Source organism: Sorex araneus, chromosome 5, assembly GCF_027595985.1.
Source record: "Sorex araneus isolate mSorAra2 chromosome 5, mSorAra2.pri, whole genome shotgun sequence".
Classification (NCBI taxonomy): Eukaryota; Metazoa; Chordata; class Mammalia; order Eulipotyphla; family Soricidae; genus Sorex; species Sorex araneus.
The window spans coordinates 193138472-193166133 of record NC_073306.1 but is presented as its reverse complement, the minus strand read 5'-3'; the positions used below and the strand labels follow the sequence as shown (position 1 = coordinate 193166133).

The 27662-nt window shown below is 38.9% G+C and overlaps 1 protein-coding gene across 1 annotated transcript; it reads left to right on the top strand.

Annotated features, from left to right (window-relative positions):
- LOC101548624 (transmembrane protease serine 11B) lies at positions 1-22326 on the top strand. Its single transcript, XM_055140703.1, has 10 exons — positions 1-86; positions 3166-3284; positions 5850-5965; positions 6049-6116; positions 11362-11522; positions 14172-14210; positions 16300-16474; positions 18138-18397; positions 20305-20447; positions 21810-22326. The coding sequence occupies exons 1-10, from the start codon at positions 79-81 to the stop codon at positions 21969-21971; spliced, it is 1251 nt and encodes a 416-aa protein (XP_054996678.1). The 5' UTR covers positions 1-78; the 3' UTR covers positions 21972-22326.
- The last annotated feature ends 5336 nt before the right edge of the window (positions 22327-27662 follow it).

Here is a 27662-nt window from a genome sequence, read left to right as displayed (position 1 = left end):
TTTTACTGTCACAACCGTCATTCTCACCATCACCACACCACCGCTGTTCCCTGACAGCACCACAACGATCAGAATATTATGTACAGGTAAATGGCATTGATTTTATTTTGCTTTTTGTTTCTTGGGCCAGATGTGGTTGTGCTCAGGCATTACTGCAGGCTCTGTACTCAGGGGTTGCTTCTGGCAGTGCTCAGGGAACCGTGTGGTACTTGGGATCGAACTTGGGCCTCCTGCAGGCAATGCTTGTACTGAGACTTTTGAGCTCTCCAGTCCTAAATTAGCTTTTATTTGGGAGATTAAGTTTTCAGAACCAAGCAAGTTTATATATATATATACATATATATGCATATATATGCTTAAATAAAATAAATGTGTGCATATATACATATATAAAATATATGTATGTACATATATAGTAAATTAAATGCTTTCCATTATATACACATGTGCAGATATAGGTGTATATACATATATATGTATATAATATATCATGTTTCTGTATTTCTACTTTTTTTTTTTTTGCTTTTTGGGTCACACCCAATGATGCACAGGGGTTACTCCTGGCTCTGCACTCAGGAATTATTCCTGGCGGTGCTCAGGGGACTATATGGGATGCTGGGAATCGAACCCGGGTTGGCCGCATGCAAGGCAAACGCTCTACCTGCTGTGCTATCGCTCCAGCACCCTGTATTTCTACATTTATGCATTATATATTATATTATACATTATATGTATTTATACATTATATTTATATATTTATATATTCCCATTTAAGTATATATATTTTATTTCTGGGTATTCTCAAGGAATGTGGTTTTATTTTTTTACTTTTGTTTTATTTTTATTTATTAGTTTTTTATTAATGAATCACCATGAGGATACAGCTACAGATTTGCATATTTTCGTGCTTGTGTTTCAGTCATACAATGCTGGAGTACCAATCCCTCCACCAGTGCCCATTCTCCTCCACCGATGACGCCGGCATATCTTCCACCCCCATCCCATCCCCCCCACCCCACTCCGCCTCTGTGGCAGGGCATTGCTTTTTGTTTTCTCTCCTTTTGGGTGTTGTGTTTTGCAATGGAGGTATTGGGTGACCATCGTGTTCAATCTATAGCTGCTTTCAGTACGCCTCTCCCATCCCGAGCAAGTCCTCCAATCACACTTTGGTTGGTGTGCCCTTCTCTATCTGAGCTGCCTTTTCCCTCAGCAGGTGAGACCAGCTTCCAAGCCATGGAGCAAACCTCCTGGTACTTATTTCTACTATTCTTGGGTGTTAGTCTCCCATTCTGTTGTTTTTTATTCTGCAGATGAGTGCAATTCTTCTATGTCTGTCTCTCTCTTTCTGGCTCATTTCACTTAGCATGATGGAATGTGGTTTTACTTTTAAGGTCTAAGGATTCTGCAAAAGTCTCTGTGAAATTTTAAGCATGTTACCAAAAAATAGCCAGAAATTATAAAATAATTTTATCATTGTATCACTGTCACTGTCATCCCGTTGCTCATCGATTTGTTTGGGTGGGTATCAGTAATGTCTCCATTGTGCGACTTGTTGTTACTGTTTTTGGCATATCTAATACACCACGGGTAGCTTGCCAGACTCTGCCATGCAGCAAGATACTCTCAGTAGCTTGCAGGGCTCTCTGAGAGGGGTAGAGGAATCAAACCTGGGTCGGCTGTGTGCAAGGCAAATGCCCTACCTACTGTGCTATAATATATTTCATGCTTTTCTTGTAATGATTCACTAGAACACTGTCATAGCTTTTCATAACATAACTGAAATCATGTTTTCTAATATGAAAATTGTTGCTTAGAAATGGTTAAAAATGGGATGTCTTTAGAGATTTTTAGAATAAAGTACTTTATCATACAAAGTGAATTATGAGCTGGCAAATTTCAGTAGTGTTCATAAAGCTTCACAGATCTTAAAATGACATCCTTTCCATGGATCTTTGTGTTTTCAAAGTTCTAGGAGAAACTTGAAATGGTAAGCCATTGAATCTATCTAATGATGCACTTCTCTGTTCCTTATGTACCTGTCTCTGCCTATGATTTAAAATTGTCAATGAGGGGCCAGAGCGATAGCACAACAGGTAGGGTGTTTGCTTGCATGCAGCTGACCTGGGTTCAACCCCCAGCATGCCATATGGTCCCCCAAGCACCGAGAGGGGTAATTCCTGAGTGCAGAGCCAGAAGTAACCCCTGAGCATTGCTGGATGTGATCCGAAAAGAAAAAAAATTGTCAATGAAAAAATGTATTATTGCTATAAAATTTGGACCACTATGGACCTTGGACCTCCACCTGAGTTTCTCCCTGCCCAGGCATAGTTCATCATCTTTCGGGCTGGAGCGATAGCACAGTGGTGGGCATTTGCCTTGCACGCGGCTGACCTGGGTTCTATTCCTCCATCCCTCTCGGAGAGCCTGGCAAGCTACTGAGAGTATCTCGCCCGCATGGCAGAGCCTGGCAGGCTACCTGTGGCATATTTGATATGCCAGAAACAGTAACAAGTCTCACTTGGAGACGTTACTGGTGCCCGCTCGAGCAAATCGATGAGCAACGGGATAACAGTGATAGTGATATATATATAAAATTTGGAAAATATTAATTGAAATTTTTCTTTAACATCCTTCACTATATAGCAGCGACCTAAATTGGTTGTAAATGATGTTGTAATGAAGAAAACCTAGTTTATTGTTATGCTAAATGGTTTAGCTGTTAATGCTATCTCAGTGTAGTTATAGGACATCTAATCTAGGAAGAAATAAGTGTATAGACTGTGTGGCTAATTGGAGTTGATGTTATAAATTTTTGAATCATGGTAGTAAGAATAAATTTATCAATTGAGTTATTATAATATGATTAAGATTTATCATGCCAGAATAGCTGCAAAGTTTTACATGAAGAAGAATCAATCTATTCCTCAAAAGTGAGGAAATTATAATTTAGTTATAGGGAATGTCTTTGCTCACTAAAAAATAGTATAATCAATATTATTTTGCTGAAGAAATAGCTTATGGTCTATACTCCTTGAGGCATTTGAGAATTTTTTTTTTAAATCTAAGAGACTAACGACAAATGATGAATCATGCTTTATATGTTGAAGGAGAGTCAAGTAAACTTATAAGGTCTTTCTGATTTGAACCTTTTTCCCCTGTTTACAGACCTCACTTTACTTCCCCAAGAGGATCCTGGCCAGTATGGAGCACGGTTCTTATTTTTCTTGGAGTGGCCGCTATCTTGGGAGTAACCATTGGTCTACTTGTCCATTTTCTTGCTGTTGGTCAGTACCCTTTTCAATTTCTACTTTCATACTACATTTCCTTTAAAATTTTATTTTTAAAGTGATGAGAAACAACACTTTGCATTTATTCAAGGAAAACTATTTCATATCTATATATTAGTTTAAACATTTCCTCTTGACATAAACTTTATTAAAAAGTAACTTATCAGATATCTCCTTGATCTACTGTGCAGATTATTATATCAACTATGAGAATCTTGGAATGACTGAAATACTCAATAATTCAATGCTAAATACTTGTTGCAATAAAAGTTTTCAGGCAGTAGGTTTATAGTTCAATTTTTTACTTTAGTAAATAAAATTTTAACTGCCTAGAGCACTACTGTTCTTGGCTCAATTGTGGAATTATTGGTTAAGGTATAGCCCATAAGTAGCATGGGATAATCTATATGTGCCCATCTAATCAAATAATCAAGAATGGCTGAATGGTTGAGTTTATGGAAACCTTTATCTTACTTTTCAAATGTTTATTAGAACTGCTATAGAATATTTTTCCATTTAGTAGGCTCATACTCAGGACCCAGTGCAAATCATACAACTGAACTAATTTTTATTAAAAAATTGGGCCACACTCTACAGTGCTGATGGTTTACTCTTGTATTCAAGGATTACTCTTGGTGGGCTGGAGGACCAAAATGGGGTGCCAGGGAACAAACCCATGTGGACTGTATGCAAGGCAAACACCCGACCTCCTGAACTACAGCTGTGGTCCTTCAACTAAAATGTGAAAGCAGCTTCCCCCCCCCACGCCCCACTTCAAGTCAAGGGGTTAGACAAATCATTCAGACTCATGTTCTTACCATTATCTATGAAGATGCTGCATGACTTTCAAAGAGTACATCTGTGGACAGGATTAACCTAACATCTAGCATTGGGGCTTGTCTAGCAGTGATGCAGTGGTTGTTTTGTTATCTGGTCCTACGGGTTGAGCCCAGGGAACAAAATTGCAGGTTTCCCGTTCCAAAAAGGAGGTGAGCTTGAGAGGCAGCTAATATTTTTAATGGGGTATTTTTCATTTGCCTGAGTTTAAAAGAGGCAAGGAGTGGCAAAAAAATGGCAAGAAAGGCCCTCAGTGTAGAATAAGGGCATCCAGACATCAGCAACTGTAACATAAACAATAAGCAGATGATAGCATTAACGATATGACACTCAGAAAATTTTGTCATCCAACTGGTTTCTTTCAGAAAAAATTAAACTCTTAAGTTCATGTAACCATTTAATGTTTTAGGAAATTTGACATTTGTTATTTTACGTGGTCCTCACAATGACCATTTGAGCTACAAATTGCAAGGTTTACCTACCGCTGTCTTTCACAGATCAAGTGACTGCTTCTTTGTTTATGTTTTGGGGCCACACTCAGCAGTGCTCAGGACTTCCCCCTGGTTCTACATTCAGGGATCACTCCGGGCAGGGGATCATAGGGGTGACCATATGAACCCCTGGTCAGCTGTTGGAAGCTAACCCCCCTGCCTGCTGTATTATCTCTCTGACCTCCTCAAGTGATCACAGGGTTTGAAGTGGGATAATAGAGCACCAGACAAGATCTCGCTTTAAAGTGTATTATTCTACTTCACCACAGCTTTATGAATCTTATTTTTTAGGAGTCTGAACTGTATTTACCCTGTACAATACAGTCACTGTAATTGTCACTGTCATCCCGTTGCTCATTGATTTGCTGGAGCGGGCACCAATAATGTCTCCATTGTGAGACTTGTTACTGTTTTTGGCATATAGAATACAGTGTACGTAACTTTTGTCTGATTTAGTGAAAGTTCCAGTTTTTCTTTCTTTCTCATCTTTCTCGTCTTATTTCTTCTCAGCCACTCCAATTAAAAACTTCAGTAGGGGATGCTTACAGTTTCCTCTCTGCCATATCTAAGGACAAAAACCCCATTTTGTACATTTCCACCTTTCCTTTCTGAGTCTCATTAAAAATTCATCATGGGTGATAGAGATAAGAGAGCAGATAAGGCACTTGCCTGGCTTGAGGCAGACCCGGGTGCCAGCAAATTAGGAGATTAATTATATTTTTAAAAGCCTATTAACACTACTCAGAAATCATACTGCTTTTTAAAGGTATATTAAAGATGTAATTGCTTGCAAAATACATACATGGTCAATTGCTTAACCAAAAAAATGGTTGCCATTCCATATTAGTTTCTATTTTAAGAGTATTTATATTATTTAGAAAAACTATTTATTTATTTTTCATTGTTTTTGTTTTTGAAAAACTATTTCTAACCATATTCAGTTTTAACTCATAGTGACTTAGTATATCAATTGAAATGATTTTCATTTGGAAATATGAAAGAATAAGAATGTGAAACTTGGGACATACCTCAATTATACAGTGTGTGGAAGGAAAATAGAAGTCACAACAAAGAACTCAAGAAGCAGTTTCAAGAAAGCAACGGGGCTTCAGAAATGATTCAAGAAGCTCATCTAGACAATAAAAGATCCTATTTTTAATATGCCTTGTCTAATGTTTAAAAAGTTTAGTTGTTAAAAAATCAAAATTCTTTGCTTTTTTTTTTAACTTCATAGGAAAGATTTACTATTACCAAGGAGAATTCCACATTACTGGAGTCAGATACAATATTAGTTGTGAAACTGCAACTTCACAAGCCGGTACAGAACTGAGTAGAGATATTGAAAATAAAGTAAGTTTGTTTTTTCTTATTAATTTTATTATAAATTACAATGAAATATAAATCATGGCTTTTATGTTTCTTTCTCTTAACAGATATATGATGCATTTCAAAACTCTAGTATATACAAGGACTATATCAATTCTCAGTTCATCAAATTTCTGTAAGTGCAAATTTATTCAAGATTTTTCTTTTATATATTTAAATTATTTGAAGTAGCATTGCATTATAGCCTTGTATAATTTTCAGACATGCATCATTGAAAATAAATATGTGTGTATTCTATATTAAGTTGCTACTAAATTTTATACTCCACCATGCTTGTTCCCTTTTGTTTCAGTTTACTCTCCCTCTTTTGTAATAACTAATTGGTTTTATAATAAAAAGTTTATTTTGTTTTATTTATTTAATTTAATACTATTACAGTAGCAGAATTTTAGTTTTTTGTTTTGCTTTAGTTTGGGGTCACACCCTGTGGTGTTTAGTTCTGGCTTTATTCTTGGGTACCATTTTCAGTTTTGGGGATTGAACCAAGGTCAACTGCATGCCATGCGGGCACCTGAGCCCTTATACTATTTTTATGGCCAGAGGATTTTACTTTTCAAGAGCTCAGTAGTATTTATTCAGCTGAAAAACTTCCTAACAGTAAACTTGCATCAAAACAAACATATATCCTATAGAAGTGAGAAGGTACATATAATCTAGCAATGGGTTAATACCTAAAATACCCAATACATAAAAACCAATCATTAAAAATAATCCAATTGAAATTAGTAAAGGACTAATTTCAAGAAATTAGTATGCAAGAAAATCTCATTAACGGTACTGTAAACCAGGGTGCCTTAAATACAATAATAGGATGATAAAATGAGTAGAGAATCTCAATAGACACTTCTCTGTAGAGAAGTGTCAGGCAAATGAAAGAGACCATCATCTCTTCTTAGGGAAATACAATTCAAAACATCAATGAGGAAAACTCTAGTAGGAACAGCTATTGTCCAAAATACAATGGATGAATGTTGGAGAGAATGTTGAGAGAACAATCCCCTGTCTACTGTTGGTGAGATATAAATTGCTGTAACCATGATGGACAATAATAGAGAGATGCCTAAAAGAAACCCTTGCAGGAGGGGGATACAGCATTGTGAACTCATCCCACTTCGATTCCCAATGGATGACCTCCTGATTATCTATAGGTGTCATCCTGGGGGCCTCTGAGCACCACCAGGAATAGTCTTGTTGGTACCCCGCAATACATGGCTCAAGGAACACCTAATCAGTGCTGAACCACTGACCCAGTCGACCAGGTATCAAGGGTGTTGGTCCCAGGCCCTCTGAGCTTAGGAGAAAAAACAAATTAAGAATATAAATTCCATTCAATCCACTTACCACACATTTAACTAAAAAATAGAAAAACAATACTTTGCAAAGAGCCATAGACTATCACTTGGCGCATTATTTATTTATTTATTATTTATTTATTTATTTTGCTCTTTGGGTCACACCCAGCGATGCTCAGGGTTACTCCTGGCTTTGCACTCAGGAATTACTCCTGGCAGTGCTTGGGGGACCATATGGGATGCCGGGGATTGAACCCAGGTTGGCCGCATGCAAGGCAAACGCCCTACCCGCTGTGCTATCGCTCCGGTCCCTGGAGCATTATTTATAATAGCAAGGAGAGAAAAAGAACTTACATGACTATCATGATGATGGGATAAAGTAAATATGAAATATACATACCTATATATCCATATGCAGATATCAAGAAAAGAATGCAGATAATAGTTACATAGTTTTAAATAACAACTGTATAAAATCAGAAAGAAAAAGATGGAGATGAGAAAGGAAAGAAGGAAGGAAGACATTTTATAAATGAATGAAAAAATTATTATATTTAATATGCTTATGGTTAGAGTTAAAACTGCTATATATAAATCTAAGATTGTAAGATTATCAGACATAATTTGTCCTAACTGACCTTTATGAAAAAGGTAATTGTTATTCTATGGGAAACAAGCAGTTTAATCTGGTTATTTTTCTATTCATATACTAGTAACCTCTTCTGCCACTCATATAGACTAACCAAAAATCTTCAAAAATCCTTTAGTTGGGGCCTGAGAGATAGTACAGTGGTCAGGCCACTTGCCGTGCATTTTTCCAACCTTGGTTTAATTCCTAGCACCCTGTAACTTCCCTGAAGGCACTCCAGGAGAGATCCCTGAGTGCAGAGCCAGGTATAAACCGTAAGCCAATTAGGCGTGGTCCTCAAAACAAAAACAAACAAAAAACCCAAATATCCTTCAGCTGAATATAGCACTGTAGCACTGTTGTCCCGTTGTTCATCGATTTGCTCAAGTGAGCACCAGTAATGTCTCTAGTAACGTCTGTGAGACTTGTTGTTACTGTTTTTGGCATATCGAATATGCCACGGGTAGCTTGCCAGCCTCTGCCGTGTGGGCAGGATACTCTCGGTAGCTTGCTGGGCTCTCTGAGAGGGACGGAGGAATGGAACCTGGGTTGGCTGCATGCAAGGCAAACAAACACCCCACCCGCTGTGCTATCGCTCCAGCCCCAGCTGAATATAAATGTTTAAAAATAGTTGAGAGATTGTTGCTAAAGCTGTGATCAATATGGCTTTTGTTTGAAGTCTTCCAAAATCGCATTTTCTTTTAAAAAATTTTTTAAAAAATTATTTATTTTTATTGAAGCACTGTGAGATACACAAAGTTTTTCATGATTAGATTTCAGTTACATGATTTTCCAACAAAATAGCATTTTCTGACTAATAAAAAGAGTACAACTAATCACAAGTTCTTTCATGTTTTGTAGCATTTTCATTGTACAGATCTATAGGGGTAAAATACACTTAATTTTCGAAAACTACGTTGTACTCATTCACAGCTAAATACTGAACGTTTCTTTTGGTTACTTTTCAGTCTTGTATTTAAATTCTAATTTATATCTTTTATAAAATTAAGTCATCAACAAATGACTTGAGGTGCTAAGAATATAGCGTAGTGGCATATATGAAACTGACATAGATGTAAACCTGAGAGCATGACACAAAACGAAATACTGAAAGTACATTCCACACCTCCCTTCCTCAAATCCTGGTAACTAAAACAAACTTCTGTTGTCAGGGTCCAGTATAGATGATTTCCCCCTCTCTGAACCTGCACATAGAGTTCAGCTAGTAATGAAATGCAAAAGCAGAGTTTATTAAGCCAGCTAGCTGGGGTCAAGCTTCTAGGCACGCAGGCCCAAGCAAGACCCTCAGCCAGGGAAAAGCAACTAGTTTTATAGTTATTGCTTACATAATAGCCCATGCTTACTAATTCAAACAGAAGTGTAAGTGAAAATAGCAAGTTTCATAATTCAGAAGAAAACATAATTTCAAATAGTACAAACATTCGATAGCACAGCGGTTGAGCATTCGCCTTTCACGCGGCTGACCCATGTTCGATTCCTCCGCCCCTCTTGGAGAGCCCGGCAAGCTACCGAGAGTATCAAGCCCACGCAGCAGAGCCTGGCAAGGTACCCGTGCGTATTGGATATGCCAAAAACCGTAACAATAAGTCTTTTGATGAGAGACGTTACTGGTGCCCGCTTGAACAAATCGACGAGTAACGGGATGACAGTGACAGTGACAGTGACAAACAACTAGTTACAGATATGCCATCTAGACATGTTTTCAGAACATTCTGGCGGCTGCCTGCCCTGCCTGCGTCCCTTTAATAGATAGCGGATAGTGGTTATGAAACTATTTGCCCAGGCTGAGTTTTCAGCCCATTTGTCCTTCCCTCGCAGATGGCCAGGGGGGAGAAGCGGGGTTTTAAGAAAAACAAAAAGGCTTAAGTAAAACAAGACGTGAAGCAGGAAGCAGGCATGATAGAGTCGCTCCTACCCCGCTCCGTGTCCAACATTGCATGAAAACACTAGCGTTAATTATAATGGAATCTTCAGTTCAAGGCAGGGAGCCCATGTAATGAGCTGGAGTGCGTTTCTGCGTGTGGAAGCCCTGGGTTCAACCCTGAGAACCATGTGGTGCCCCTGAGCACTAGAGAATGCCTTGTCTACCAAATAAAATTTAACCTCATACTAATTGTCTCCATGCCAGGCTGTTTTCATTCTGGGCACCCCAGAGGGGGTGGGTGAGACCCCCCTTCCCCCCGAAGGGACCAAGCCCCAGAAGCAGACCGCCACCATACTCCAGGCTGCTTTCTGGACCGAGTGGTCACTTGACACATTATAAGACACTTCCTACCCATTTTCCATAATTACCACACCATGTTTGATGGAGTTTAGACAGTAGGCAACAAATCATAGTGTAATATATATGTATATACACATGTATATACACACATATACATATATACATTTGTATATATGTGTATATATATACATATATATACATATATACATACATATATATACACACATATACCTCTCAGAGAGCCCAGCAAGCTACCAAGAGTATCCCACCCGCACCGACAGAGCCTGGCAAGCTACCTGTGGCATATTCGATATGCCGAAAACAGTAACGATAGCTCTCATTCCCCTGACCCTGAAAGAGCCTTCAATCGTTGGGAATGACGAGTAAGGAGAGGCTGCTAAAATCTCAGGGCTGGGAGGAGTAGAGACATTACTGGTGCCCGCTTGAGTAAATCGACAAACAACAGGATGACAGTGATACAGTGATACAGTGATACTAACCATCTAGTACATTCTGATTAATTTGGGTCACATCCGGGGATATGCACGGGTTACTCCTGGCTCTGCACTCAGGAATTACCACTGGCAGTGCTCAGGGGACCATATGGGGTGCTGGGAATCGAACCTGGGTCGGCTGTGTGCAAGGCAAATGCCCCACCCGCTGTGCTATTGATCCAGCCTCAATATATATATTTTTTCTTTTTGGGTCACTCCCGGTATTGCACAGGGCTTACTCCTGGCTCATGGGCTCAGGAATTACTCCTGGCAGTGCTCAGGGGACCATATGGAATGCTGGGAATTGAAACCAAGTCAACCACGTGCAAGGCAAATGCCCTACCTGCTGTGCTATCACTCCAGCCCCTCCAGCCCCAATTTTTAATTAAAATTTTATTGAAATTTATGAAGGTAAAAATAAAGCATTATAACATTTTGAAACATTCAGTTTTCAGGCATATATGGATTATAAATAAAATTTTTCATAGTGGTTCCTATTTTTTGGTTCACATTATGTTCTAATAGCAATATCTCTGAACCAGTTTGATTATTTTTAGAAGTATTCATACTGTATAAATACACATATAAGATCTCCAAATTATTTTTAACATGTTCAAAGCCAAACTGAAATTTGAAAATTCCATGTGTTCCCAAAGCATATAAAAAAAGGTAGTTTATAAGAATACTTTTGTTGTTTCTAGTCCTCAAGCCAATGGTTCGATTGTACAGTTAGAGTTGGTATTCAAGTTTCCTCCTGCAAAGAAGAATATCAGGAAGACGGAAATTGAAGACATCTTACGTCAGATATTACAGGACAACATGGCATCCTGGCAAGCAGTTCCCACTTCCATTAAACTTACGGGTATTTCATTTATTTGCATTATTTTGTATTGCTTACATTTCGGGACTATTTAAAATGACTTTTATAAAAATGAACCAAAAGTCTCTAGAAAGTGCTTAGGAAAATATATGCATCCCAAACCTTGATACTCCTGTCAGTGGGTTGGTAGTAGGAAGGATTGTATCCTCAAATCATTATTTAAAAAACTCACATTTAAATTGCTTAAAAGTCTTTTAGCTGATTAGCATGCAGTTCCAGAGCCCAGTTTTGTGTCTTCCAGATGGACAAATAATTTTACTGTTTTTATGGCTAAAATAATAAACAGCTGTTAGTTAAAAGGAATTTAACTCAAAATATGTCTTGGCACTAACAGGCTATCACTGAGAAGGGAGTTTGAGAATCAGTGTAGTTCCTTTGTGAGTAACTGTTGAGGAAGGAGATGGTATCTTTTACTATTTTTCTGTGTCCCAATTACTTGAGTCAGTACTTGATAGTGTATCTTACTTTGTTCTTACTTTGCTCTCTCCTATTTTATTTTATTTCTATTTATGGTATTTTTCAGTAGAAAAAAATATTTGAATTCAAGTGAAGTTCTCAAATTTTCATAATTAAGTTTTTGTAAGAGCTTATTCTGAAGAGTAGAGTAGATTCAGTGAATAAAATTTGGGTATTTGGGGGCCGGAGAGATAGGACAGCGGGTAGGGCGTTTACCTTACTTGTGGCCTGCCTACCTGAGTTCAATCCCCTACCTACCGGAGTTCAATCCCCATCACATATGGTCCCCCAAGCACTGCCAGGAGAAATTCCTGAGTTCAGAGAGTCAGGAGTAGCCCCTGAGCATTGCTGGGTGTGACTCCAAAAAGCAAAAAAAAAAAAAAAAAAAATTGGGTATTTTTCTTTAAAATATAGATAAATCTGAGTATTTCAAAATAAGGATATCATATGGAAAAAAATAAAACAGACAGCAAACTCTCATTTTTCTTTTTTTTTTAAACTTTTTATTAAATCACCATGTGGAAAGTTACAAAGTTCTCAGGTTTATGTCTCAGTTATACAATATTCAAACACCCATCCCTTCACCAGTGCCCATATTCCACCACCAAAAACCCCAGTATATCCCCTGCCCCCACCCCCTGCCCCCTACTGTATAACTAATGAATTTCACTTCATTTTCTCTTTACCTTGATTACATTCTATAATGCAACACAAAACTCACTATAGTTGTTGGAGTTTCCACCCAAGAGAGACAGACCTACTACCAAGGAAGCATTTGATAATTAGTTTTCCATTGCCGGAAATGAAGAGATATGTAGCCCCACTGCTCCAAGTACATAACTCTCTCTTTTTTTTTTCTTTTTCCTTTTCCCTTTTTTTCCCCCCTCATCCCCCTTCCCGCGCCTCATAGTATGGTGTACACCACGCCGCGTCGGCAGCATGGGACTTTTGCTTAGTTCACAGTCCAGAGAGGTGGCTGCTACATTAATAACCTTCAATATTTCAACAAAAACTTACCGTTATTATTTGGAGTTTCCCCCCAAGTCAGACCTGTTCAAAAGGAACCATTTCACATTGCTGACAATTATAAATGTTAAGTCGCGCGGACGCAGCCACGTCCGCGCGGTTTTGGATTTCTGTATAAAGTCCAGGGAAAATTCTGCCAGAAATTGCATAGCCCAGCTCACAGTCCCAGTGCATTGCTGTAAGAAGTCTCTGGAATCAAAGTCTTTAGGCTCAGAGGGTCCGCTTCACGCTCAGCGGCTCCGGACTTATCTGGGCCGAGGGTGTGCCGGTTACGCCCCCTTCCCATGAGTTCCTGGGAGCCCCAAAAGTAAAAACCGAATACCTCTGGGTTTGGAGTCTCAGAAGATGGCTCCTGCCACGTGGTTGCCGCCAGCCCGCCATTTTCCGTGCAGGAAGACAGGGTGGGGAGGAAAAAAATCCACCCCTGGCAGTACAGAATTGTAGCCCAGTTCACAGTCCCAGTGCATTGCTATCAGATGCTGCACTGGATGCCCGAATGTGTTAGATCTCTGGAATCAAAGTCTTTAGGCGCAGAGGGTCCGCTTCACGCTCAGCGGCTCCGGATTTATCTGGGCCGAGGGCGTGCCGGTTACGCCCACTTCCCATGAGTTCCTGGGAGCCCCAAAAGTAAAAACCGAGGACCTCTGGGTTTGGAGTCTCAGAAGATGGCTCCTGCCACGTGGTTGCCGCCAACCTGCCGTTTTCCGTGCAGGAAGACAGGGTGGGGAGGAAAAAAAATCCATCCCCTGGCAGCACAGAGTTGTAGCCCAGTTTGCAGTCCCAGTGCATTGCTATTGGATGCTGCGCCAGATGCCCGAATGTGTTAGATCTCTGGAATCAAAGTCTTTAGGCACAGAGGGTCCCAAGTGCCAGTTATTTTTTAACCTCATGTGCTACAACAATCATAAAACTGAAAGCTTTAATATTTTCCTTTTCTTTTTACTTTTATGGTCTTATAATGATAGAAAGTAATGGTCAAATGCATAACAAGTAGGAGTGAGAGGAGTTAATAATCAATATATAAACTAGTTTGAGTAGTTAAATGTCAGTTATAGTGAATAACCTAGGAAAGTTGGTATTTATATCCTTGGGTTAAAGATAATTGCTTGGTGATGTTTTATCAATTTCATGCTTTTTTTAAAATTTCAGAAATTAGCAAGGCTAATGCTGAATTGCTTACCAACAACTGTAAGTTGAAAAACATTATTATATTATTAGTAAATATTTTATATCATTTTAAGAGGGTCTTAAAGTACATCATATAGAAATGAATAATAAAAACTAAGTGAACAAGAAGTGAAATAGAAACTTTTCCGAAATAATCAGAAATGTCTGATATCTAATTTTTTAACTGACTATTTGTAACATATAATGTCATATTTGTTTCAGTTGTATAACATAATTATATCTGTATTATAAAATAATCTATGCAATAAGTCTAATTAATATGTGTCACCACACAGTTATGATGGTTTGTGATAAGAACTTTTAAGCTCTAATTTCCTTTGTGATAAAAACTCTTAAGATCTAACCTGAATTTAAAATTTTATTTTGAAAACCTTACCTAGGAATTTTAATATTTGCAAGGGATTGTCCTAAATCATAAAATAAATTGTTTTCCAATAATACAATTATCAATGAGAAATATTGTTTTGAATAAGTTAAAATTAGAAAAATTGGGTTGGAAACATATTACAGAGGCTACTTTCATGCAGATTTAATTTTGTGTACAGCATATGGTCTGCATAGTACAATCAGGGGTGGCCCTGAAAACCTCTGAGTGTGGTCTCCTAGAAAGGGGAAAAACTAAGAAAATAAATACATAAGCAAATTAGAAAAAACCAAAATTAGGCTATGTGAAATAGGGTTACTTGAATACAAAGAACTTCTCTGATTTTAAATACATTCTTTTAGAATACTGTATTACCTACAATGGGCTGGAGCAATAGCACAGCAGTAGGACATTTGCCTTGCATGCGGCTGACCCAGGTTTGATTCCTCCATCCCTCTTGGAGAGCCTGGCAAGCCACCGAGAGTATCTCGCTCGCACGGCAGAGCCTGGCAAGCTACTTGTGGTGTATTCGATATACCAAACACAGTAACAACGTCTCACAATGGAGACGTTATTGGTGCCCACTCGAGCAAATCGATGAACAATGGGATGACAGTGACAGTATTACCTACAATATGGTGTATCCATTTATTTATTCACTGATTGGGTATGTATGGAAGGTTCAGATATTAATGCAGCAAAATCTCCACTGAGGAAAATGCGGAGTTTTCAATCTACTAGGAGAGAGAGAATTTGTTATCTAATATGGATATTTGTTATCTAATACAGATTTGTTTGTTATCTAACATAGATAAAAGGCAATGATTAAAAAATGCTTGAAAGTGGAAAAAACATGTATATATATAATAGTCTATAATAATCATCTAACACAAGTTGGAATAGGGCACCATTTTTTAAAAAAATTATTTTATTTCATTGAGTCACCGTGAGATAGTTACAAGTTTTCATATTTGGGTTATAATCTCACAATGATCAAACACCCATCCCTCCACCAGTGCACATTCCCCACCACCGATATCCCGGGTATACCCCCCCTTTCCCACCCTCCCCCTGCCTTCATGGCAGACAATATTCCCCATACTCTCTCTCTACTTTTGGGCATTATGGCTTGCCACACAGACACTGAGAGGTCATCATGTTTGGTCCATTATCTACTTTCGGCACACATCTGCCATCCCAACTGGTTCCTCCAGCCATCATTTTCTTAGTGATCCCTTCTCTATTCCATCTGCCTTCTCCCCTCCGCTCATGAAGCAGTGTTCCAGCTATGGGACAATCCTCCTGGCCCTTGTATCTACTGTCCTTGGGCTTCAGCCTCATTTGATGTTATTCTATACACCACAAATGAGTAGGGCACCATTTTTAAAGTACATTTCAGAAAAAAAAGGTATCATTTAGGCATCATTTAGGAAGTAGCAGATGATCATTGGAGGATGTCAGCCTTTTAAAATACATTTCTTGGGGCCGGAGCGATAGCACAGCGGGTAGGGCGTTTGCCTTGCACGCGGCCGACCTGGGTTTGATCCCCTGCATCCCATATGGTCCCCCAAGCACCGCCAGGAGTAATTCCTGAGTGAAAAGCCAGGAGTAACCCCTGTGCATTGCTGGGTGTGATCCAAAAAGAAAAAAAAATACATTTCTTTTAAAACATAATAAAAAGTATCTGCACTTATACAAGTGCAAATAATTTCTGCTTCCTTACAGGTTGTGGTAGACCACTGGTTAACAGTTTAGCAGATAACAAAGTTGTTAAGGGGAAAGATGCCCTGTCCGGGGCCTGGCCCTGGCAGGCCAGCCTGCAGTGGAGAGGCCAGCACTTTTGTGGAGCTTCTCTCATCAGCCGCATTTGGCTATTAACCGCAGCTCACTGCTTGCAGAGGTAAGTGTAAATGCTGGATTAAATGCAGCATTCTGGGTGGAAGTCTATTTGGGAAAATCTGTAAAGATTTTATATACAAAATGTTTGAAGTTGTTACCAAAATCATTTGAAATGTTTGCCTAAGTGAAGGAAGAAGGAAGTTAAACTTGGAAAAAGGAAATGAGAGTGACTCACATTCTCCAAAGAGCTACTTTGACCTGAGAAGTGTTCTACTTTCATAATTTTAGTTAATCACAGCAATACTTCTGCATCGAAGGATAATTTATTGAGCCAATTTAAAACACAGAAGCGAGGGTTCAGATATGGGGTTGCAACTTGTTCCAGATTATATGATTCTTATATGACAACAATTAGAACGTGAAATCAGACATACTTGATTCCAGTTACTGCTTTTTCGTTTGTTTTGTCTGTCAGGGGTTTGCAATGTAGTTGAAGAATTTAAATGTTATAGATTAAAATACAAGGTAGCCGAGTATATGAAGAAAGTAAAATCTGATCTGTACCCTAAAGGTACAAGAATTGATTGACAATTATGAATAGATAAGAAAGCATACTTATCATTTCTGGTTGGGAAAACAGCGTGCTTCACATATGGAGTCAAGACAATCTAAACTGTATTTTGCAAACAGTAAACCAAAAGATCAATTTGAAATGGGGAATACGTAAAAGGAAAGATAAAAAACTGTGCTTAGCAAATTTAATTATGTTGAATGGAGATATTTATAAATAATAGGACTAATTTTCCAATTCTATTTTCTTGTACATGGGGTATCCATAGGATTTGTCTTTTTGAAGTGCCTTTCAAAAGTAATCTACGGATCGTGGAGTCCCTAGTGGATGTAGGCATTTAAATTCTTAAGCATTACATTAGACCTTGATGAAAAAAGTTTAAATAGCTCTTAAGTGTGAGGACTTAAAGAGTTTTCAAATGGAAAAGATATTTAAAAATGTCATAGTTAAAACAGTTATATATGAAAATCTTGAAGACTGAAAAAAAATCAAGCAAACTAATGAAAACAGCACATGGCATTTTGAGGGAGGGTGAGACCAGTTAAACTGTATGTTAGGTTTTAAATTCAGAGTTTCAGAAGTATTGGAGAGTCTTGCCAGTAAAATCTAAAGTAGCAGGTGAGATGCATTGACTTGGTAGACGGAATAGGGAAATTGAATAAAATCATTGAAATTTCTGGTGTTGGGATGAGGGTATGGACCAAAAATCCATTTTGCTCAGGAGTAATTCCTGACTCCTGATGGTGCTGGGAACTGAACCAGGTTCAGCCACATGTAAGTCAAGTGCCTTATGCCTTGTGCTATCTCTGTAGCTTCACAAGTTGTAACTTTTTAAAATGAGCACAAATGCCCAGAGCCTGTTAAAGACTCTAAGGTGTGTATGGCAACTAGTGATTTTTGAACCCATCCATCGAAAGATTCTTAACAAAGGAAATGCTCAGAAGATATATGAGACTGAAGTAGCAGGAGGATATATTAATGACTGGTTTGAAGGGAATCTTAGGTTCTTTTTGTGATCAAAATATCTATCAGATTATTATATCCACATCAGATTATTTAAAAAATAAGAAATTAAGTGCACTATAAGATAATGACTTCTCTGAACACTGAGGTTGCCTTCAAACTGCATTTAAATAAAATTCTGTCTAAACAGGATAAAGAATTTGGACGACTGGACCATCAACTTTGGAACTATAGTCAATAAACCTCTTAGGAGACTGAAAATTAAAAATGTTATTTTACATGAATATTATAAAAACAGCACAAATTCTGATGATATTGCCCTCGTGGAACTTGCCGAAGAAGTCTCTTTCACAAAGTATATTCGCAAGATTTGTCTTCCTGAAGCCGATATGAAACTCTCCCCAAATGACAGCGTTGCTGTCACGGGATGGGGAGCACTTTATATGAATGGTAAGATCTTTTGTTTCTATTAACATGTAACAGTCCTCTGGCAATCATGATACACTCAATCGCTCTCTTAAGGAATTAAGTAATAAGCAAATATGTAAATGAAAATGGAGTGCTTTCCCAAATAAAGCATGGCACTGTTTGCAGGTTCTAAAAAAAGATCTGAGGTTCAGAGAGTATACAGGTAAGGCATTTGCTTTTCATATACTCACCTCAGTTTTATCCTGGGCACTGCATATGGTCCCCCACGCACTTTAGAATTTATCCCTGAACACAGTCAGGAGTAAGCCCTGATAACTGCTTAGTATGGCCCACAACCTCCCCAACCCCCTGACATACACCCCTAATCTGTGAATTTGGAATTAGGAGTGAGGCAGTAGCTATAATAAACATTTGAAAAAGACCAACTTAGCATAGAATTACACTAGATAACATGAAAATTTACTATGGTAAATTATTTGAGGCAATATGATTGACAATACTCTTAATGGTAGTGTTTTATGCATACGATGATCCAACACCACATTTTCTACCAACCCCACTCTTTCTTGCTCCATTGGTCACCATGGAAAGTTCAGTTCTGTAGACCAGTTTCCAGATTATGTTGCTTTTGGTCATTTGTTTTCCCCTTATTGTGGTTTTTTTTTTTAATATCCCACATATTAGAGACACCATTTCATACCTGTTCCTCTCCTTCTAATTTACTTCATCAGCATGGTACTCTCCAGATCCATCCAAATTGTAGCAGATTTCATGAGTTAGTCTCTCCTTACAGCCTAGTAGTATTCCACTGTGTATATGCACCACATTTTCTTTATCCAGTCTTCTGCTCTTGAACAGTTGGGTTTCTCCCCCCTGCCCCGCCCCCTCCCTGGATTTTGGCTATAGTATGTGTATGTCTTTTTAGATTAGTGTTTTTGTGTACACTAGATACATATTTAGGAATGGAATTTATGGGTTACATGTTAATTCTATTTTTAATATTTTGGCAAATGGTCATACTGCTTTCCATAGAGACTGGACAAATTGATATCATCACCAACTATATGAGTCTTCCTTTTTCTCCATATCTCTGTAGTTATTGTTTCTGACTTCAAGAAACGAAGGCTATTTTCACAGATGTGAGGGTGTTTCTCATTATTGTTTTGATTTGCACTTACTTGGCAATTTTATAGTAAATATTTTATGTGCCAGTTGGGCATCTGTATATTTTCCTTGATAACATAACTATTTAGCTCTTCCCTAATTTTGTACTGTGTTAAGTTTTATGTGTTTCTTATATGTCTTGGATGTATGATATGAGAATGTATTTTCCTACTTAATATGATGTCTTTTCCTTTCAATAATTCCCTTTTATTGTATGCAGACCTTTTAGATTGATATAGTCCCATTTATTTATTTTTGTTTCTGTTGTACAAAAGCCTTTAAGTTTGATGTAATCCCATTTATTTTTAATTTTTCTTTTCCATGCTTTGAAGTCAAATCTATAAAGACATTATGGAAAGTCAATATTGTCAAATGGCTTGGCTATGTTTTACTTTTACGTATTTTATGGTGTCCGTTCTAACGTTCAAATCTTTCATAAATTTTGAGTTAACTTTTGTTCATGGTGTGGGACAGTAATCAGTTCTATTCTTTCACATGTGGCCATCTAGTTTCTAAAACTATTTGTATTGAAAAGAATTGCCTTCAGTTTATGCTATTGGATCCTTTGCTATACATCAACTTCTATACACGTAAGAATTTTCTACTGGACTATCAAATATATTCCATTGATTTAAGTGTCTATTTTGATTCAATATCACATTGTTTTATTACTGCAGAAGTCTTTTATTATAAAGGTGTATATTTTTTTATCCCCAAACACAAGACAGAGATCTCCATAATATGTGCAGTTCATTTTTCTTTAGGCATCCTTCCAGTCACCCTACAACAGGCCTTTGTGAATATTATTGACAACAAAATTTGTAATGGTTCAAATTCATTATCTGGTTTGGTGAGTGATAAAATGCTGTGTGCTGGATTTATGTCAGGAGGCGCTGATGCATGTCAGGTATGTTTAGACAGTATCAAACCGCTTTCTTAATTAAATAGAATTTTAAATCTAAGCTACATCATAATTAATTAGTTTCTTATTTCATCCACATAAAAATATTTACAGTCCTGTTTGTCTATCAGTTACCAGAATAGCTGTTGAAACTCCAGAGATGAATAATGTCCCTGTTCTCATGGAGCTTTTCAGCGTAGGAATCTTTGCAAAATATAATGTTCACAAGATCACTGTATCACTGCCATCTTGTTGTTCATAGATTTACTTGAGCGGATGCCAGTAACGTCTCCATTCGTCCCAGCCCTGAGATTTTAGCAGCCTCTCTTTACTCATTTTTCCCAAAGATTGGAGGCTATTTTCAGGGCCATGGGAATGAGATCTGTTATTGTTACCGTATTTGGCATATTTAATATGCCACGGGGAGCTTGCCAGGCTCTTTCATGTGGGCGAGATACTCTAGGTAGCTTGCCAGACTCTCTGAGAGGCATATATATACATGTATATATATATATACATATATATATATTTCCCTTTATGATGATGTGTTGCGTGGCTGTGTAGTGGCCGCGTGGTCTAGGAATATGTTTGCTTATGCGTGAGGCTCAGCTCAAGCGTGTGGAAACCTGCCTGGAGCCTGGCAGCAGTTGGGTAGTGGAGATCGGCTGCCAGGGCTAGGTCCCTTGGGGCGGGGAGCGCTCTCACCTGTCCCCCTCTGGGGCACTCCTGGTGTGGAGTCCAGTGGCACGGTTATGGGGGCCTCATTCTATGCTCCCTTCTGGGAGAAGCAGCTGTGAGTTCTTGAGGGTGGCCAATGAGGAGATTATCTGGCACCAGCAGGAGTTGGCTTATGGGTGTGACCCCTGAGTCGCTGGAGATTGGGGGAAGCAGGCAATAGAATCTCTGCTCCCAAGTCCCATTGAGCCCAGAGTCCAAGTTCTGGGCTTGGACTCCAAATTATAATAAAAGAAGTCCTGAACCTTATTTTCTTGCAGTCTACAGAACAGAATTCTTCCTCCTGTCCTTTTGGCAGATGCAGCTGGAAATGTAGTATTACCATTTTACCTACTTCCTAGAACCTCCATTGTGAAGCAGCCAAGTAATTTTCTCCCCAGTAACTGTCAACCTCATTGTAAAATCAAAATTGAGTCTGCCAATCTAACATTTGGCAGCTGTAAGAATTATGTTTTGGTTTGTAGTTGACCTGGGTTTTAAATAAATCCGAGTTCAATAGTTCAACTGCCAATAGTGGACTGGTTTTAGTTCACTTTTGGGATTATTCAGCATGGTGGTTATTGATAAATTCAGCGAAAAGGTAAAAGAAAGTCTTTATAAATATAAACCCTTTTCCTCCCCTTTTTCTTCTAGCGTGATTCTGGAGGACCACTAGCTTACCAAAACTCTAGAAATATTTGGATTCTTGTTGGAATAGTAAGTTGGGGTGATGGATGTGGTAAAAAGAATAAGCCAGGTGTGTATACTCGAGTGACTGCTTATCGTGATTGGATTACTACCAAGACTGGATTGTGAAAGAAAAGAGATTTTGGAATGGGACACAAAGGCAATTCCAAATGGCTTTGAATTACCAATAGCATCCTCTACCTTATTATGCAATTTTGCCTTTCACCTTGACTAAAGAAGATTCAATTCTTTCCTATCCTGAAGAAAGTTCTTATGGGGGGAGAAGGGACATTGTTATTAAATTTGTAATGGTGAGTGGTGAAGTAGCTTTGCAAATAGAAAACAGTGATATGGGAAGTATTGTAAATCACATATCAAGTCAAATAGGAAAATATATTTCTACTGCTATAATTTGTATTCTAGTACTAAAATAAGTACTTACTCTTTTTTGTAATTATGAGTGTTGATTAAAATGAATTCATAAAACATATACAATGTGATGCATGTAATTTCAATAAAATATTTTTAAAAGGCAGTTTCACTGTTTCATAAAATATTTTAATTTTGATTGTTGGCATACAAATAATTTCCTAATATACAAATATAAGCTCTATCAATATTTTACTATATCTAATAAAAACAAAAAAATACAATGATTTCCTTATTTTAAGTTAACAAAAAAAAAGAGGGGAAAAAAGAAAAAGAAGTTTGAATATATATGTTTTTTATTTAGGCACCAAGATTTACAAAGTTATTTATAGCTGAGTTTTAGGTATATAGTTTTTTAATACATCCTGTTACCAGTGTCAACTTCCCTCTACCACTGACCTTATCTAACACCTCCCACCAGCCTTATAAGGCACATTTTATTTTTTTAATTTTTTTAAAATTTTTTTATTTTTTGGTTTTTGGGTCACATCCGGCGATGCACAGGGGTTACTCCTGGCTCTTCACTCAGGAATTACCCCTGGCGGTGCTCAGGGGACCATATGGGATGCTGGGATTAGAACCCAGGTCGGCCGAGTGCAAGGTAAACGCCCTACCTGCTGTGCTATTGCTCCAGCCCCATAAGGCACATTTTAAAGTTTGGTTGCTATAGTTTGGATCTCCTGCTTTCAGTTTTGTTGTTTCTATTGTTCAGATACATAGTTATGTAACACCTCTACACCACTGATTGTGTCTGGGTTCCCTGTCCTGTCATCTTCTATCCACCGATTCTTGCTTTTGCCCCTTAGGTTTCTTTCCTTCCCTATCCTGTGGAAACAGTATAGCAGTGTCTCAGAAAGTAAGAAGAGTTACCTTCATTTACTGGAGTTTTTCTTGCATATCCTACAAATATCTTTACATTGTCATTACTGAGATTAAATACTACTGTCAGCCATGGCATAAAACTCTTATTCAGTCCAGATAAAGTACACACTTAGTCAAACCAAACTCTCCAACCTTTTCTAGATGGGACACTGATTGATGTATTTTTCTAGAGAAAAATACATATTGTTCCACCTAGTCTTGCTTTAAAGTCAAGATCATAAACTTCAAATAGATCCTTTGTACTCCCTGAAAAGTCTTTTGCAATTCCTTACTCAAAACTGTGCGGGAGAGCCAGAAAATAGTGCAGGTGGCCAGGAGCTTACCTTGCACGAGGCTGACACTAGTTTTCCAGTTCAGTTCCCAGCACCAGCTATGGTCCACCAAGCACTTCCCAGTCACTCCTGAGAACACAGGCTGAGCTGGCTTTCTGAGCTGGATGGGGGCTCCACCCCAACTCCCCCCCCCCCAGATTCACAGTAATCCTTTAAGTATATTTACTGCTCATACCCACACTTATCTAGCCTTTTATTTCATTTCAAAAAGTGTATTGAAGTGAAAAATATGTAAGCAGTGTATGAACACATTATCCTTATGAGGACCCACTGATCAATCTGATAATAACTTTGTTCACCATTTTCAATTCTGCTCTCATTCCTTCCAACAGGAAAAATTATTAATTAAAACAGTAAGAAAAGGTGAAAGAAGAAAATATATTATAGGAAAGATTCATTGGATGAGTGGGAATGACTATTCTGAGAATATACAATACCATGAATGAAGGTTGTTCAAGGGATGGAACTATAGGAAATGGTTCAAGTGTTAGTTGAACACTTGAACATTCAGGGCTAACAGAAAATATCCCATTCCCAGAGGGTAGGAATGGATTTCTTTATTTTTCTTTATTTTATTTATTTTTTATTATTATTTTTAAAATTTAATTTTATTTTATTAGTGAATCACTGTGAGACAAAGTTACAGACTTACAGGTTTTCATGCTTACGTTTCAGTCATACAATGATCGAGTACCCATCCCTCCAGAACCCATTTTCCACCACCAATGGTCCCAGCATCCCTCCCACCATCCTCACCCTGTCCCCTTCACCCCACCCTGCCTCTGTGGCAGGGCATTCCCATGTACTTGCTCTCTTTTTGGGTGTTGTGGTTTGCTACAGAGGTAGTAAGTAGGCATCTTGATGGTCTATAGTCTATTTTCATCCCTTACCTCCCATCCCTCGTGGGCCCGCCTAACACCCTTTGCTTGGTGATCCCTTCTCTATCAGAGCTGCTTCTTCACCTAGCATGTGAGGTCAGCTTCCAAGCTGTAGAGTACTCCTCTTAATTATTATTCTTGGGTGTTAGTCTCCCGGAATGGATTTCTTTATATCCCACCTATGAGACGGAAGAAAGAGGCAATCCACTCAGGTTGGTAGCTAGCAATTTTAGTAAACAAGGAAACAGACTTAGGAGGATTTGCCTTGTTTGGGCACAGAACAAAGATTAGTTCTCTACTACTACCCCACTTTTTAAAAATTCAGTTTATTTTTTTATTAAAGTACATTGATTTACAAAGTTATTCAGAGCTGAGTTTTAGACATACAATATTGCAGCATCAATCCCACCACCAGTGTCAGCTTCCCTCCTCCAGTGCTCCCAGTGCCCTTCCGTCTCCAGCCCACCCTCTCCACAGGCTCCTGTCTACGTTTGGTTGTTAAAATTGGAGTCTCTTGCTTTCAACCACCCCGCTTTTATAACTTGACAATTTACACCAGATTTGATCTGTGCGATATATGCAGCCCAGATAGTCTTAGAAACAGTATTTCACATTGTCTCAGGGTTATATTCTTAGAGTGGCTTTGACACTGTCTATTGCAAGAGAAGAACGAGAAGTGTGAATTGTTTAGATCCAGTTTGCGGGTCAAATCTGTGTTCACATCTTTACAACTGTTTCAATATCTAGTGAAGTCAAGCTATAAGTAAAGTTAGTATTATGATAATATAGTTTATTAGGCTTGTGCCATGCACTTGACATCTACAGTTTCAGCAAATTATTTATAAAATAAAAAATTGCATATAATTGTATATATCTATGGACATATTTATCTATTTATCTATACCTTTTTGTTGGTATGCTCAGTTCCATAAACCACTTTTCAGGATCTGTTTTCCTTGACCATTGTTATTCCTCTCTCCCTTCCTCCCTCCCTCCCTTCTTCCCTCCCTCCCTCCCTCCCTCCCTCCCTTCCTTCCTTCCTTCCTTCCTTCCTTCCTTCCTTCCTTCCTTCCTTCCTTCCTTCCTTCCTTCCTTCCTTCCTTCCTTCCTTCCTTCCTTCCTTTCTTCCTTCTTTCCTTCCTTTCATCCTTCCCTTTCTTCCTTCCTTCCTATAGGATAACATGGGTTTGTCCTTTCCACCTTCCACGGGAAGCTTAGGTTTATTGGGTTACTTCCATCACAGTGCTCCTATTCCTCTGTGTTTATTTGTGACTTCTTTCTTTGTACTCTGTTAACTTGTAAATACTGTTTTTCTCTTCTCTTTAAGTCTTGCATAGTTAATGTAGAGCAATGTCCTTTTTGTATGGACACAATGAGACAGTAAATGCTATGCTTCTGTAATGTGGGGGTTAACTGACTCTCAATGATATTTACCTCCTGGGCATCGGTTCTCTCAACTTAAGCCTCAGTTGCCATTACTTCCTAGCCCCGCAAAAGCAGGGTTCCGATGAGGGACTGGATGGACCCAGGGCAAGTGGTGACCTATGTGCTACCCTGGCATTGAAATGGGCTGGCCAAAGTGCCAAATAGCTTAACTATAAGTTAAGAGCTTGGTCATTGACAGATGGTGTCATGATCCAAAAAGCAATAACTAGATTCGAACCCTGCTAGGGTTAGGAATGATTAATCTGGTCTGAGCACTGTAGTCTGAGTCTGTGCCAAGATGTTCCCAGGAGAGCCGCCCTACAAGCATCAATATATCTCTTACCGTGTCCGTACAAAATTAACTAATGTTAAGAAGTAGAATTAAAATGTTAATTTAGATGTTAATTCAGTTATTGGAATGAGGAAATGAGAAAAACACCTTAAGTGGTATTTTGCCCGTGAGCAAAGGAAGGGCTTTCTTATGTTGATTTTGCTACTGGACTGGACTGGGTGTAGCATTGACCCAGAGTGCTGGGAGTGGAGAGGAGAGAGGTGGAGGAGTATGGAGGCAGAGCAGGGAGCAAGATGGAGTGCGAAGAAGTGAGTAGAAGAGACAGAAGGAGATAGGAACGAGGGGCAGTGTGAGGCTAGAATAGGGGGATCAGAGAGATTGGAAGAGACATGTGGGGAGAACGTAATAAATGGCAACTGATCAACCAACCAGTTTGGCCCTTGTTTCCTCCCTGTCTGTCCCATGACTGGGCTGGACAAGTGGCCCCAAAACACCCCCAAAGTGGGTGGCGAGGGGGAGAGCTGTCAGGGCTCCCCTGGCTGCCCAGAGATTATACACCTTCCTTCCTTCCTTCCTTCCTTCCTTCCTTCCTTCCTTCCTTCCTTCCTTCCTTCCTTCCTTCCTTCCTTCCTTCCTTCCTTCCTTCCTTCCTTCCTTCCTTCCTTCCCTCCTTCCCTCCTTCCCTCCTTCCCTCCTCCCTTCCTCCCTTCCTCCCTTCCTCCCTTCCTCCCTCCCTCCCTCCCTCCTTTCCTCCCTTCCTTCCTCCCTTCCTTCCTTCCTTCCTTCCTTCCTTCCTTCCTTCCTTCCTTCCTTCCTTCCTTCCTTCCTTCCTTCCTTCCTTCCTTCCTTCCTTCCTTCCTTCCTTCCTTCCTTCCCCCTCCCTCCTCCTTCCTTCCTACCTTCCTCTTTGTTTGTTTGTTTGTTTGTTTTTTGGTCACACTTTTTGGATGTGCAGGACTTTCTCCTGGATTGGTGCTTAGGGATCATTTGCAGTGGGCTCCAGGACTGTATGGGGTGCTAGGAACTGAACCCAAGTAGGCCACATGCAAGGCAAAGTGCCCTACCAGCTGTACTGTCATCCCAGCTGCTCTGATTTCTGTCTGACTTCACTATCATGATACCATCCTCGTTACTGGCAAGTTGCATGATGTCATGTCTTTTTGGTATCTGAATAGTATCCTATCGTGTAATATGCCATTTTTACAATTATATTTTTATTAATTATCTTTTCTTACAACCTCTCTCCACCTTTTAGTAACTACTGTTATTGCTGCAGTGACCTGGGATAACTCACTTGGTGGTAATGAGACGAGATTGTACTTTTCTGTAACATCAGAGATCATAAATGGCAACGCTGGGAGATTACTTGTGGGGTGGTGAAGGGGAACATGCACATGGTCTCTCGCTCATGCCTATAAGGCAGGCACAATACCGCCATGCCATATTCCTAGGCCCTAAGTATGATTTTTTCAAAAGATTCCATTATTTCCTCTGAGAAACCTGAAACTTACTTACTTACTTAATTTCATGTATCTGGCTTTTAATGCATCTGGATTTGGCATAAAGATCATGCACTTTTATT

What these genes read in the sequence shown, in the direction of transcription:
- LOC101548624 (XM_055140703.1), top strand. An exon ending in GCAGCTCACTGCTTGCAGAG is followed by an intron (nt 16,475 to 18,137) that starts GTAAGTGTAAAT and finishes CTGTCTAAACAG; the next exon opens with GATAAAGAATTTGGACGACT. An exon ending in GAGGCGCTGATGCATGTCAG is followed by an intron (nt 20,448 to 21,809) that starts GTATGTTTAGAC and finishes TTTTTCTTCTAG; the next exon opens with CGTGATTCTGGAGGACCACT.